At 49.7% G+C, this 13,885-nt stretch overlaps 1 protein-coding gene across 1 annotated transcript; it reads left to right on the top strand.

The window, feature by feature from the left end:
- The first annotated feature begins 7,548 nt into the window (after positions 1-7,548).
- Positions 7,549-9,698, top strand: LOC109745668 (bidirectional sugar transporter SWEET6b). Its single transcript, XM_020304784.2, has 5 exons — positions 7,549-7,703; positions 7,824-8,040; positions 8,139-8,300; positions 9,043-9,162; positions 9,246-9,698. The coding sequence occupies exons 1-5, from the start codon at positions 7,624-7,626 to the stop codon at positions 9,408-9,410; spliced, it is 744 nt and encodes a 247-aa protein (XP_020160373.1). The 5' UTR covers positions 7,549-7,623; the 3' UTR covers positions 9,411-9,698.
- The last annotated feature ends 4,187 nt before the right edge of the window (positions 9,699-13,885 follow it).

Below are 13,885 nucleotides of genomic sequence, written 5' to 3'. Positions count from 1 at the left end.
TCTGGCCGGAATCAGTGGCATTGTTGGTGGCGGCGACGAGAATGGGCGGCGGCGACGGGAAGTAATGTGCTAGGGGGGAGGAGGGTGTGCAAGTTTTACCCTGGGAGGTATTGATAAAGCACATTTGAGAGAGTTGGGGTCACTTTTGCGGTCGACTCTTAATTTTTTTCTTCCTTTAACAGTTTGAGAGATTGCTTAGGTGTGGTAGAGGAGTAAAATGAGGAGTTATAGGTTTTTAGAGCATCTCCAACAGGTGCCCTAGATATGGCGCGTGCAGGAAAAAGGCGTTTTTGCGCGCGCGAGCCGGTTTGGTGCGTTCTAGCAGGCGCGGGAAGTCCGGCGCGCTACAAAAACTGCGCGCGCGCGTGAAAAAGCGGCAACGCATGCGGCGTCCAGCGCGCTCTATAAAACCGCGCGAGGGCGCCCGCCAACTGCCGTCTCCGTCGCCTCTCTCTTCCTTCGTCCTCGCCTCTGCCGGTGCCCTGCCGCCGCTGCGCCCTTCTTCCCCGCCTCCAGCGCCCGCCACCACCATGCCGCCACGCGCCCGGAGCAGCTCCGGCTACCGCGGCGTCTGTGCCCGCCCCTCCGGCGTGTATTACGTAGATATCCGCTCCGATGATACATGCCTCGGCCTCGAGATGTTCGAGACCGCCCACGAGGCCGTCCTCGCGTACGACGCGGCGGCGTGGCGCCTCAGGAGGCCACGAGCGCAGATGAATTTCTCAGACGCGCCAGCAGGCGCAGGACCTCGCGCCTCCGCCGCGGCTAATCACGGCGGAGGACCGCCGCATCCAGCGGAGGCGAGAGCACCGCCTCCTCATCGCCGAGGCGGATGAGCACGCCATGGCGGCATGGCGCGAGCGCTTCCCAGAGGATGTCGCCGCCGAGAACGAGCTCTGGGAGCAGAGGAGGGCGCAGCGAGCCACGGATCTGGCGGACAGGCGTGAGCAGAAGACACTGGCGAAATCTAGTTTTTCGTCGTTGCGTTTTATCTACTATATTTGCATCGTACTATCGTTTTTATTTGTATCATATGGACTACACGTGGTGTTGGGCTTGAACTATGCTATGAATTTAAATCTATATGTTGTTTCATATTTTTTGTATGTATTGCATCGTAGTACGGGTCGCTCGCGCACGCTGGATTTTGCAGCGCGTGCTGGAGCTATAGCCGCGCGTCATATTTTGCAGCGTCTATTGGAGCAAACAGAGTATGTAGCAAAAAAACTACCACATTATAGGCTAGGTCAATAAAAAAACTACCACTTTTCTTGATGCTTCAAAAATCTAACACTTTTTTGGTTCGCTGTTCGAAAAAACTACTGATGACTATGTTGGTTAACTTTAAACGTTATTATGACAACTCGGGTCCACTCGTCAGGTTGACCATTATATTTGACCGTTAGGTTGACCATTGACAGGTTATGACAGGTGGGGCCTAAATATTTTTGGAAATGCAATAGGGTCCTTAAAATAAAAACAAAAGGCAACCAGTTCCCTGAAAAAAAGCAATCGGGTCCCTTAAAAATAAAAAATAAGCAACCAGGTCCTCGCCCGCGAGCTCGTTGCCGGAGCCGACGAAGGGACCTTTGCTGGTCAGCCGGGCGGCGCGGGCCTCCCCATGGCACGAAGCTCCTCGTCGTCTCTGCTACAAATCCACATCGCCCCGGCGAGCCGCTCCGAGCCACCCATCCGCCGCCCTCCTTCCATCTTCTCCCGTCTATGGACGCCGCCACCTCGTCCGGTAGCGCCGGCGCCATTTTCCTGCACTTCGGCAACCAACGAGCCGCTCCGAGCCGCTGCATCCGCCACTCTCGAGCTTGCCTGCCCCTCGCTCCTGCAGCTACTACCTTCACGCTGCAAGGGCAGTAGCAGTAGCATGTCGTCTCTATGCGCCTCCCTCTCCCCCATGGCGGTGCTCCCCATCGCGAAGAGGTTGTTGGCCCAGACCTGACGCCGAGTACTTTCTGGCGACGGTGATGACCGACGACGAACAACGACAAAGCAAAGCTGACTCGTGATCGACCACCCGTAGTGTAAAGCTAGCCAAACTAGCAATCGATCCTTTGCTTGGAGTTGCACGTAGGAGCTAGGCTGGCTTCAACAGAGAACTTGCGTACGTACACGCTTACGATCAATCTCTCTGGAATACACACGCGCAACAGGAGTCGACAGATTAGATAGCTACGGGAGCGTGTCGCTCCCGTTATTTTCCTTTGTATTGATTTCAACTCTCGGTTGTTTACAGGGTCCTTACATGTATATATATGTAGGAACTAGACTAGGTAGCATGACTAAAACTACTCCTACTCGGTCACGTATATGCAAGTCCTATTAGGTGATGGTCAGCTATTCTATCCGGACACCTGCGTACACACGTACGGGAGAAACCACGTCGGGTTTAACTCCAACAATCACCCCCTAAACACGACGTCGTCACGTCACAGCTCCGACGCTGATCCTTCTTTGCATCTCCGAAAACTTCTCTCGGTCCAAAGACTTGGTTAGCATATCCGCCAACTGATCATCGGTGCGAATGTAGTTGACCTTCATCTTACCTTCTTCCATACAGTCCTTTATGTATTGATACATCGTATCAATGTGCTTGCTCCTTTCATGCCGCACTGGATCCTCGCGTAGAAAACTTTCAGACTTGCTGTCAACATTGAGCACCACTTGTTTCGGATCTCGATCCATGAGATCACCGTGTAGCCTCCCTAGCCACACACCTTGACACACCACAGGGGCCGCTGCAATATACTGTATTGCGTCAACTGCGGATACTTTACTCTTCTTTTGCTCATCTCAAGACGAGGTTCCATTGAAGCATCAATTGGATTGCAATCTTTCATGCCACGGCTTTCAAGTAGCTTTCTTGTGTATGCCTCCCGGCATAGTGTGATTCCCTCCGTCTTTTGATGTACCTCTATCTCAGGGTAGTAGCTCAAAAGACCGAGATCATCCATCTTGAAAAGCTCTTTCATCTGTAGCTTGAACTTTGCAATCAACTCTTCATCTGCTCCGGTAATTAATAGGTCGTCGACATAGATGCCAACTAGTAGACGATCCCTTCCTTCACCTCTCTTGTACATTGCATGTTCTAGTGGGGCTTTCTCAAATCCAAGAGAAATCATCGTCTGATCAAGTTTGATGTTCCACGCACGAGGGTCTTCCTGTAGCCTGTACAAGACTTTATGTAACTTCAGTACCTTGTGTTCTTCTCCCTCTTTGATGAAGCTCGGTGACTGATTCACATACACATCTCTTTTCAACTCGCCATTCAAAATCACGGATTTTACATCCATGTAATGTACTTTCCATGATTCCTGAGCCGTGAGAGCGATGAGTAATCTCACCGACTCCATCTTTGCAATGGGAACGAACACTTCTTCGAATTCCACACCTTCCTCTTGCATATACTCTTTGGCTACAAACATTGATTTGTGCTTCATGCACCCTTCAACATCTTTCTTGACCTTAAATTCCCACTTGAGCTCCATAGCCTTTTCATTGTTGGGAAGATCCACAAGCTCCCATGAATTATTGTCATGGATCGACCCCAACTCTTCTTTTATAGCATGACGCCAACACTCCTTCGTATTTGCGTCCACAAATTTCGCCGGTTCCTCGGTGCTTTCTAGACACCGTCGCCCACTCCGTTTCATTTTTGCCGGGTCTATCGTCCGAAGAGTCTTCTCCGAATATGGGTGTAACACCGGTTGTAGCAGTACAGGTGTAGGTGGCGTTGTCCTCGTCTCTTGTACCTTCGGAGACGACATTATTTGCCTTGTACCTTCAAGAGTAACTCCTCACCGTTTGCTTCGCACATTGCTTTTGGCAAAGCTAGACTTTCATCCCCAGGCACGGACGTTACCTTGCCGTTCCCGTCTTCTTGCATTATAGTGGCCAAGCATGGCAAAACTGTACGTATATGCGCTGGTAATGAACCTTGCATATCTCCTGGATCACTTGCAACGTCACTAGGTGTAGATGGCCCTAGCTCACCACGTGAGCCACCAAGCCCTCCTGTTGGACTTGTTTGTAGCCCACCATGCGAGCCTTGTCTTGTGGCTAGGCCACCACACGTAGCTGCCTTGGAGGCTCCTTATGCAGCACTCGCTGTTGGGTGCGAGGCGCCCTTACTCCGCACAAGGGATCCAGCTTTGGTGCCTGCGGCCGGTGCTTTCGGCCTACTCAGCGAGACACCACGTCCAGTGCTATTTTTGTGGCCACCTACGGACCTTTGAACAGCACAAAGATTACTTCTTCATGGTCGAGCACACGCAGCTATTGCTGCATCCGCTCCAGCAAAGTTGGCACTTATGCCCGTAACATCGACATAAATTTCGGAATCACCCCCCCCCCCCCCCCCCCCCCCGCGCGCATCTGTAGCTTCGACACGAGTTTCCGAACCATAATCTTGATGGCAAACTTTTTCTTCTGCAAGCTCGACAATTTCTTTAGTCAACACTTGTGAGTCTGGATCCTCCTCGTCCACGAGTTCGCTCATCAACATCATGTCACCATCATCTCCTTGCTGGGCCATGAGCGCCTTCTGCTTCGGTGCTTCCTCGTAGTCAGCCTTGAAGTGGCCGAGGAGTCCACAGTTATAACACCTCACTTTCCTGATGTCAAACTTTCTCCTCGGTGGTGGTGCAGCCTCATTGTCTGACTCGTCGTTCGAGTCGGCGAAGTTCTTTCTCGCCGAACGCTGCTTTCCCTTCTTCTTGCTGCTGCTCGTGGATCCCCCTTGCTTTTTGAGGGCGATCCACTGCGCCTTTGTGAGCATCACAAGCTCGTCGTTCCTCCCGTCCCCAAGACTGTACCGCATCCGCTCATCGTGAGCCTTGTACCGTCCGACAAGATCGTCGATGGAGAGTGTCGCGAGATCGACGCACTGCTCGATCGCCGTGACAATTTGCAGGTACCGGGGAGGGGCCGCGCGCAAGAACCGCCGGACAACCGAGGTCTCCGTTAGGTTTTCTCCAAGCCCGCGAATCCGATTGACGAGAGTAGCTACCCGTGAAGCGAACGCATCCACAGACTCATCGTCGCCCATGACTAAAGTCTCGTAATTCCTTAGGAGAGTTTGGAGATTAGCGTGCTTGGCGCGGGTGTGTCCCTTGAACATGAGTTTCAGCATATCCCACACCTCCTTCGTCGTTGCTTTGGCAATCAGGTGCTGGAGGACATCCGTCGGCATCACCAAATAAATCGCCGACGCCGCTTGCCGATCCTTCCGGTGCTCGGCTCCCTCCTTCTTGAACGCGTCGCCTCCGGGATCCACCACGTCCCATAGCTCGTTGGCGTGGAGACCGCACTCCATGAGGGCCTTCCAGACCTCGAAGTTTTCGCGATCAAACCGTGGATACAACAAACTCGCCGGAGCAGCAATTACTTTAGCCGCACCGGAGTACTCCGCCAGCTGCTTGGTCTTCTCGTCATCCGCCATGATCCTCCGTTACTAGAAGATCAACCTTGCTCTAGATACCAATTGTTGGCTCAGACCCGACGCCGAGTACTTTCCGGCGACGGTGATGACCGACGACGAACAACGACAAAGCAAAGCTGACTCGTGATCGACCACCCGTAGTGTAAAGCTAGCCAAACTAGCAATCGATCCTTTGCTTGGAGTTGCACGTAGGAGCTAGGCTGGCTTCAACAGAGAACTTGCGTACGTACACGCTTACGATCAATCTCTCTGGAATACACACGCGCAACAGGAGTCGACGGATTAGATAGCTACGGGAGCGTGTCGCTCCCGTTATTTTCCTTTGTATTGATTTCAACTCACGGTTGTTTACAGGGGTCCTTACATGTATATATATGTAGGAACTAGACTAGATAGCACCGAACCAACTCGGTGACTAAAACTACTCCTAATCGGTCACGTACATGCAAGTCCTATTAGGTGATGGTCAGCTATCCTATCCGGACACCTGCGTACACACGTACGAGAGAAACCACGTCGGGTTTAATTCCAACATGATACCAATTGTTGGTCCAGACGCTACGCTGAGTACTTTCCGGCGACGGTGATACGGCCGACGACGAACGACGACGAAGCAAAGCGACGCTGACTGTCTTGGTTCCTGCTCCAAGCTGGCTCAGCCCAACGAAATACTTTACGCCGAGATGCACGGTGTACCAAAGTGCAAAGGTAGCCTTCTGCTAGTCGATGAACTCCTGATCGATAGCTACGGCAAGCAACACCAGAAACACGTGAGGGTACACTACGGCCAGCCGGCCGGAAACCAAACGCCACCACGCACACAAAGCCAAGGTATTGCCACACGAACGTGACGTTCCTGATTCTTTATTGCTTCTGATCGGTACAAGTTTACAAGGCTGGTTGCACGTATATAAATAGCACTAGCAGCTAACTAGACCAATCTTACTCGGAGGCTAGCTCCAGCACTATTCGGATACGTACATACATTAGCAACTTGGACACGTATCAATATTGGGAGGTTGTGTTCGTGTTTAATTCCAACAGAGGTGAGCAGGCAGGCGGCGGCGCTGGCCTCCCCATGGCACGGAGCTGAGCAAGCATGCGGCGGCGCTCCCCATGGCGTGGTGGTGGCCGGCTCTGGCGCCGGCGGCCGTGGCTGCGGGCAGCCGTGGTGGTGCCGGCCATGGCTGGGGAAAGACATCAGGGAAGAAGATGGAGAAAAGAAAAATAAGGGAGAGAGAGAGTGGGCGCTTACATATGGGACCCATATGTACATTAACGGTTAAACAAACAGTCAATAAACGGTTTGTTTAGAAGGGCCCAACATGTCATAAACCGGATTAATTCTAAATTGCATGATCATTTGGGTTTTTTAGAACAGCGAACCAAAAAATTTGTAGGTTTTTGAAATATCATGAAAGGTGATAGTTTTTTATTGACCTAGCCTATAATGTGGTAGTTTTTTGCTATATACTCGAGAAAACACCGAGCGCAAAAAAACGCTATTTTGATTATGTATAATTATTTTAGCGCGCCGCGCAACCCCGCGCTTTTTGGAGATGCTCTTAAGCAATTGGTTAGAGATGCTCTTACGTTGTTGGGAGAGCTCGTGCAACGTACGTGCATTTTTAGCAATCCCTTGCCGTCGCATGATAGAGCTCGTGCAAACTTTCTTCGAAGTATATCATCTCATAGCGAAGCCGGGAGCTTGAATACACTCGTGACGCGAGCACGGCGTCCAGTCAGGATCGCAGGTTGCTCAGTTCGTTGGACTTCAACTCCGATCGAAATTTGAACGGAGGAAGAGTAACCAACTCTTAACCATATCGTATAAGAGATTTAACCACCTTCCATAATCTGTTTGGATTTCTTCCGGTACGACAATTCATGTTGAACTTGGACCGTAGGGAATATCTAACTCCTAGCCATATCAGAGCTTACCTCCATTTGTCAAACAAACAAAAAAAATCGTATTTTACCTCCACGTCAGGAAAGCCATATCCGATAGTAACTCCTTACTTGGGGAGGACGAACCCGCCACCCACGACTATATAAGCTCTGCCCGGCCTCCCTGTTTCAATCACCCCGAACCCCATTCCCCATTCCCCATTCCCCATTCCCCAAGTCGTTTCCTCCAGTCGAGCTGTGTTCCCGGCGATCAAGATAGCAAGATGGTTTCCGCCGACGCCGCCCGCAACATCGTCGGCATCGTCGGCAATGTCATCTCCTTCGGGCTCTTCCTCTCCCCTGTGTAAGCCGCCACCCTCCTCTCGTCCCGCTGCCGCCGCCCGCCGCTGGTCTAATCTAATCTATGCATGGAAAGTAGTTGCCGGTAACAACTGGGGTATGGATCTGATGCTTGTCTGTGCAGGCCGACGTTCTGGCGGATCATCAAGGCCAAGGACGTGGAGGAGTTCAAGCCGGACCCCTACCTGGCGACGCTGCTCAACTGCATGCTCTGGGTCTTCTATGGCCTCCCCATCGTCCACCCCAACAGCATCCTCGTCGTCACCATCAACGGGATCGGGCTCGTCATCGAGAGCGCCTACCTCATCATCTTCTTCATCTACGCCACCAGGAACACACGGGTACGTAGTATTTCTGTCTCTTTTCGGCGTTCATTTCTGTATGTATACAAGATCAGCCCCTAGCTAACCCATGCATGCCCGTGCGTGCGCAAGTGCAGCTGAAGATGCTCGGCGTGCTCGCCGTCGAGGCCCTGTTCATGGTGGGCGTGGTGGCCGGCGTGCTCCTCGGCGCCCACACCCACGAGAAGCGCTCCATGATCGTCGGCATCCTCTGCGTCATCTTCGGCTCGGTCATGTACGCCTCCCCGCTCACCATCATGGTACGTGCTCGATCCATCGCTTGATCCACTCTTCAATCCTCGATCCGTTTGTTTCTATTTCTATATACGGCGGCGTTGTTTACTTTGGAATACAATTAATGGGAAAGGATAATGTACACGCACCTTCCTATTTTAAGCATCGTATCAAACCTGTCTAAACAAACGTGCTGCCTTTTTGGACAAATCGTCATGATCTTCACACACCCAATTTCTTTTACATGATGCTGCCTTGCATGTATGTTAGGTCAAAAAGCATACAGTTTATTCACCACAATAGGTATCACACAGCCCAGACGTGTCCTCTGCTTATGTATATTTGCATCCCGTGTAGCCAGCCAACCATGCTTTCTGTTGCTCTCGCCAAACTCTCGTGTTGGCTGTTGAGTGACGGGAAGGATCGGAAAGAACGGTTCACGACCTGTGATCTAGCACTTCATCAGATATGTGTGATGCCTAGGGATGGGATGCATGCCTATAGTGTTGTAATCTTTGCATCTTGTGATCCTTCCCTTTTGCAACTCTATGAGGTGATGATATCCTTATTAATGAGAAAGGGATACGGTACCAGCCACCAACATTGGCTCCATCCCGTGGGTCATGCAGTCCAGGTGTAGAGCTCAACAATATATGGCTGCTGTTAATTAGCCAGTGAATATGTTTCCTCATTAATCTATACCATATATATACTTAATGAGACGTGTGCTTTTACTAACTGGTGAACGTAATATTGTGCTGCTTGCAGGGTAAAGTGATCAAGACTAGGAGCGTGGAGTACATGCCATTCGTCCTCTCCCTAGTGAACTTCCTCAACGGCTGCTGCTGGACGGGCTATGCGCTCATCAAGTTCGACCTCTACATCACGGTCAGTACTACAATCGCATCTTCGAAACGCCAGAGAAACGATATCTCCATGCATCGATCTAACTATCTTTTGATTCCGTGCAGATCCCCAATGGCCTCGGTGCCGTCTTTGGCCTCGCCCAGCTGATCCTCTACGGCTGCTACTACAGGTTGACTCCCAAGAAGGGCAAGAATGTCGAGCTGCCTACCGTCAAAGTCACAAAGAACAGCGTTGGCGGCGGCAGGGTCTCCGTCACCGTTGAGAAATAAGCTTGGCTTGCAGCAGCAGGCCCGCCGTCGCCAAGTGATCCAATCAAGCCTGCGGCAGAGATTTTTAGCCCGTGATATTTTGAGTAGTAGTTAATTTAGCACAAGATATTTTGAGTAGTTAATTCCGGATGATGGTGCCGGTATCTGTTAGATAGTTTGAGTGTGCCTGTTCTTTAGTTTCGTGAAACATTCTCGTCTGCCCTAGTGCAAATTCGAAGTAACTATATACTCCAATTGCAAATTATACTATATATGTGCCTGCGTGATATGCATGATATGGATTGTTAATTATGGCATGTTACGATAAAATCGACCTTTGGTTGGACCGGCCAACATGAAGTGTGGTGATTAAGTATTTTCTAGGAGTGTTCTTTTTGTTGGGCCTCATTGTATCTGGGTTTATCCCTGGCACTTGGAGTCCATAATTACATCTGCTATCTTCCATCCCTAAAAAAAAATCTGCTATCTCCCATAGAAGCGTGCATACAGTCTACAACCAGCACCTTGAATGATTTGTTGCTAAAAAACGATAATTATGCAAAACAAGATTTAAGCCAATAGTTGTAGCAATACACTTGAGCGTGAAACTACTCCCATCTTGTTGCTCTTGCTCAGACGTTCAAAAACTGAGACCTCTTTATTACATGTATATGTTTCCCTTACAATATGATCCTTTGTCCAAGCTCTTTTCACAACATGATCTTCTTCTCTGAGCCCGAGACTTCCACTAAAAAACTCTTCATCCCATGGACTAGCCGATCAGAGGCATTTCAGTAATAAACCCATACAGATCTTTGTTGCGTTGATAAATGATTTATAATCGAGCAGGGATAATATGCTTAAAACCAAAGGTGGCAAGTTGGTTTAAACCCCTCTTGGATGGTTCCTTCTTTAGTATAGTGAGTAGTTTTATATTGGAATAAAAATGGCACTATAACATGCTGTGCACCTGTTGGAGTAGAAAGGTTTGATGTGTGGCGGTGCGAGTTAAAAGCAAAAAACCACCACATTTGGGGCTTCACTTGCGAAAAACTACTTGGTTCCTAGTTATTTTCAAAAGTCACCGCGCATTCAGTAAATATTTTGCAAAAAGCACTGATTGGGGGTTTTGTCTCATTTGATCACTTTCTGACAAGTGGGACTGGAGTTTAAGGAGTAAACTAACAAAAACAATTACATAGACGCCCATGAAACTAAAATAGAAAAGCAATCCGGCCTATCCCTGCTCCCTATCCGATCGGAGGAGGCAGTTCTCGCCACTCCCGTCACCACCATCGGATCCCGTTGTCGCTGCCGGAAGCCCGTCGCCGGAAGCTCCGCCCAGCCCTGTCGCTGTGCTCCCGGAGCTCCCCCCGGCTCCTGTCACCCCCACCGGCTCCCGTCGCCGTTGTTAGAAGCTCCACCCGGCCTTGCCGCTGTGTTGCCTGAGTTGCGCCGACCGTTGAGCAGTCTGCCTCGCTTCCTACTGCTGCCTGCTCTCCTCGTCCTTGCCATGGCAACAGCTGGCCGTGCACTTGGCTCGTCCGGGCACTAGCGGTGAGCAGCAGCCCGGGCACCAGCGGCGAGCAGCAGCTGCGGTGGGGAGCCGCGGAGGCGAGCAGCAACAACCGCGGCCAGCCACAATGGCGATGGGTTGCGACGAACAGCAGTAGCTGCAGCGGCGAGCAGCACCAGCCGTGGGCAGCCGCACACTCAGCAGTTGCGGAGGCAGCATGCAGCAACCGTCCTCAGGTGTTCCGTGTTCGTCCATGTGCGATGTTTGACGACAACCAACTGGGAACAAGGACTGGATTGCTTTTCTGTTTTAGATCCAGGTGTGTGTGTAAACTTTTTGCTAAGCCAACTTCTGACAATCCGGCCCCATTTGTCAGAAAGTGATTAATCGGGTTAAATCATCTGATCAGTGGTTTTTGCAAAAAGTTCACTGAATGCATGGTGACTTTTGCAAATAATTAGGCACCGGGTAGTTTTTCGCAAATGTGGTGGTTTCTTGCAATTAACTCATGGCGGCGCAGGTCGGCTGGCAATGGTGTGGCGCCAATCGTGGCCCTCTCCGCCGTCGTCGGCGATGGTGGCACTCGCGTGCCGGTCTCCGTGAGGATGAGGTAAAGGACATGCGTCATTGGCATTCGTTGGGTTGCACCGTTGCGGACAGCGGCCTCCAACACAAATGTGCATGGACATGGAGGAAGCTCGACGACAATAGAGGTGTGTAGTTGCCTTCCTCAACGGTGCCCCGAAAGGATGACGGGTTAGGTTGTCGCGAGACGAGGTGGTTGTAGCGGCAGCCTTCTCTTGGGTATTGCGTGTATACGATGAATTTTTTATCTGGTTGTAACCCACCATCCAACACATGTCCTCTCTCTAGAGACATTAGTAGATTGTGCAGCGGTATCCTAGAAAGTGGGCCTTGTGCTCCCTCGGTGCTGGACCCGACTAGCGAAAAGGTGTGAGCTAGTAGAGAGGTTTGGGAGTCAATTGCAAGAAACTACCACATTTGCCGCCACTAGTAGAAAAAGGGGCTTTTACCCCCGTTGGTAAGGGCCTTTTGTCCCGGTTTTCGAACTGGGACTAAAGGGTCATTACTAAAGCCCTAACCCTTTAGTCCCGATTCTTACACGAACCGGGACAGAAGGTCCTCCACGTGGCCGCTGCTGCCAGCCCAGGCAGGGGGGCCTTTGGTTCCGGTTGGTGACACCAACCGGGACCAATAGGCAGGGCCTTTTGTCCCGGTTGGTGTCACTAACCGGGACCAATAGGCATCCACGCGTCAGCATTTCAGGGGCTGGGGGTTTTGTTTTTTTTGAAAGGGGGGGTTGGGGGTTTTTGGGGGGTTAATTTAGGTGTTTCATATATTGTGTTAGCTAGCTAATTAATAGAGAGAAGTGTCCTCTCTTATCTCCCTGCTTGGTCGACGCTACGTACTATATACGTATGGAGAGGACTAAACACGCTAGCTAGTAAGCAAATGAAGGAAACAGAAGATCGTCATGAACATATGCATACAGAGAGAAGTGATATCGACCACCTCTCCTTCTCCAGAGATTGGTCGAACAACAAGTTCTCGTATATCTATCTGACACTACCGGCTACATATATACAATAATTATCTCTTACAATATAATCTCCTAATTAAATTGTAAGAACACAGGGTCCACATAGTATTCTCCGTTTTCAGCGATCACGTGGTCAAGGAAGAATGCCGCCAATTCCTCTTGAATTGCTCGCATACGATCTAGTGCTAGGAGTTCATCCCGCATCCGAAAGATCTAATTTGAAGAAGGGGGTCAATACATATATATATGAATAAATGAAACTCGACACAAATGATGGTAATAAAATAAAAATGTGAATATTATTGCTTACGCACTTCATATTGTTCGTCAGAGTAGCCCCGCTCATAGGTCGTGTGGCGGATAGACTCGCAAACGTAGTATCCACAGAAATCATTCCCTTGTTCCTGCCACAACCACTTTACAAGAAATAGAGGTCAATCTAACTGATAAGCAAGCATGCTAAATGGTATTGATGAAACTAGCGCTTGAATCACTAGGAGATGTGCGGAACATGCTACTATAGTACTTACTTTCGGGTGTCTAAATTGCAGCTTCTTCGGCAGTCCCGGAGCTTTTGTGGTGAATTTTCTCCAAACCCTGCCAGACAAAGAAAACAATTACTTGATATCAGGAAATGAACAAAGTTGCTGATATGATGGATAATGATCGATTTAACTTACTTCTCGAGCATTTGAGTCATGTCCGCATAGTCCTGGGGATCTTTTCGTCTCGAGTCTAAGACGGTTACTACTCCCTGCTCAAGCTTAATCTCTAGGAGAATATAGTGGAAGCTGCGCATGCATGCATAAGTCATCAATTACATTACCATAACCTGGACTAATAAGGGAAACCGAATATGCACAAGACAGTAACACTCACTTGAAGTTGTAAGGAAAGAGTATTATATCTTTGTTTTGATTTAATGCCAACGATCGTAGCAAGTTGGCCTCGGCTTCTTTGGCATGTTTTTCAACCGTATATGCATCTATGAGATTTGTGTTAATGAACCCAATATCACCGATTTGTCTTTTCTTCAATTCGGCGATCTTCAATCTGCATAATATAGTGAGGATAATTATAAATACATGCAGTGAAAGAGCTGACCTATATAGAGAGACTTAATGACAGAAGTAGTACTACTTACAGACAGTAGCAAGTGATCGTTGATTTATCGAGGGCCTTTTGATTGAAAAACTGGAAGAACTCCTCAAATGGAACATTCAGCAGTTCAATTCCAACGAGGTCATGCTCCGGTTTAACTCTCAGCGTCAAAGTATTCATCCCATCAGACTCTCTGCAGGTTTTCATGTACCAATCATGTAATCTTCGCATCATCGTTGTTAGAGATCTTTCATCTTTGACGAGAGGCTTCCCGTAATGGTATTTGTGTTCGTCCACCTCCATGATTTCATAATGTAC

This window comes from Aegilops tauschii, chromosome 1, assembly GCF_002575655.3.
Source record: "Aegilops tauschii subsp. strangulata cultivar AL8/78 chromosome 1, Aet v6.0, whole genome shotgun sequence".
In the NCBI taxonomy this organism is placed as follows: domain Eukaryota; kingdom Viridiplantae; phylum Streptophyta; class Magnoliopsida; order Poales; family Poaceae; genus Aegilops; species Aegilops tauschii.
The sequence above is the reverse complement of the archived record's forward strand: the minus strand, read 5'-3'. Positions and strand labels throughout refer to the sequence as shown.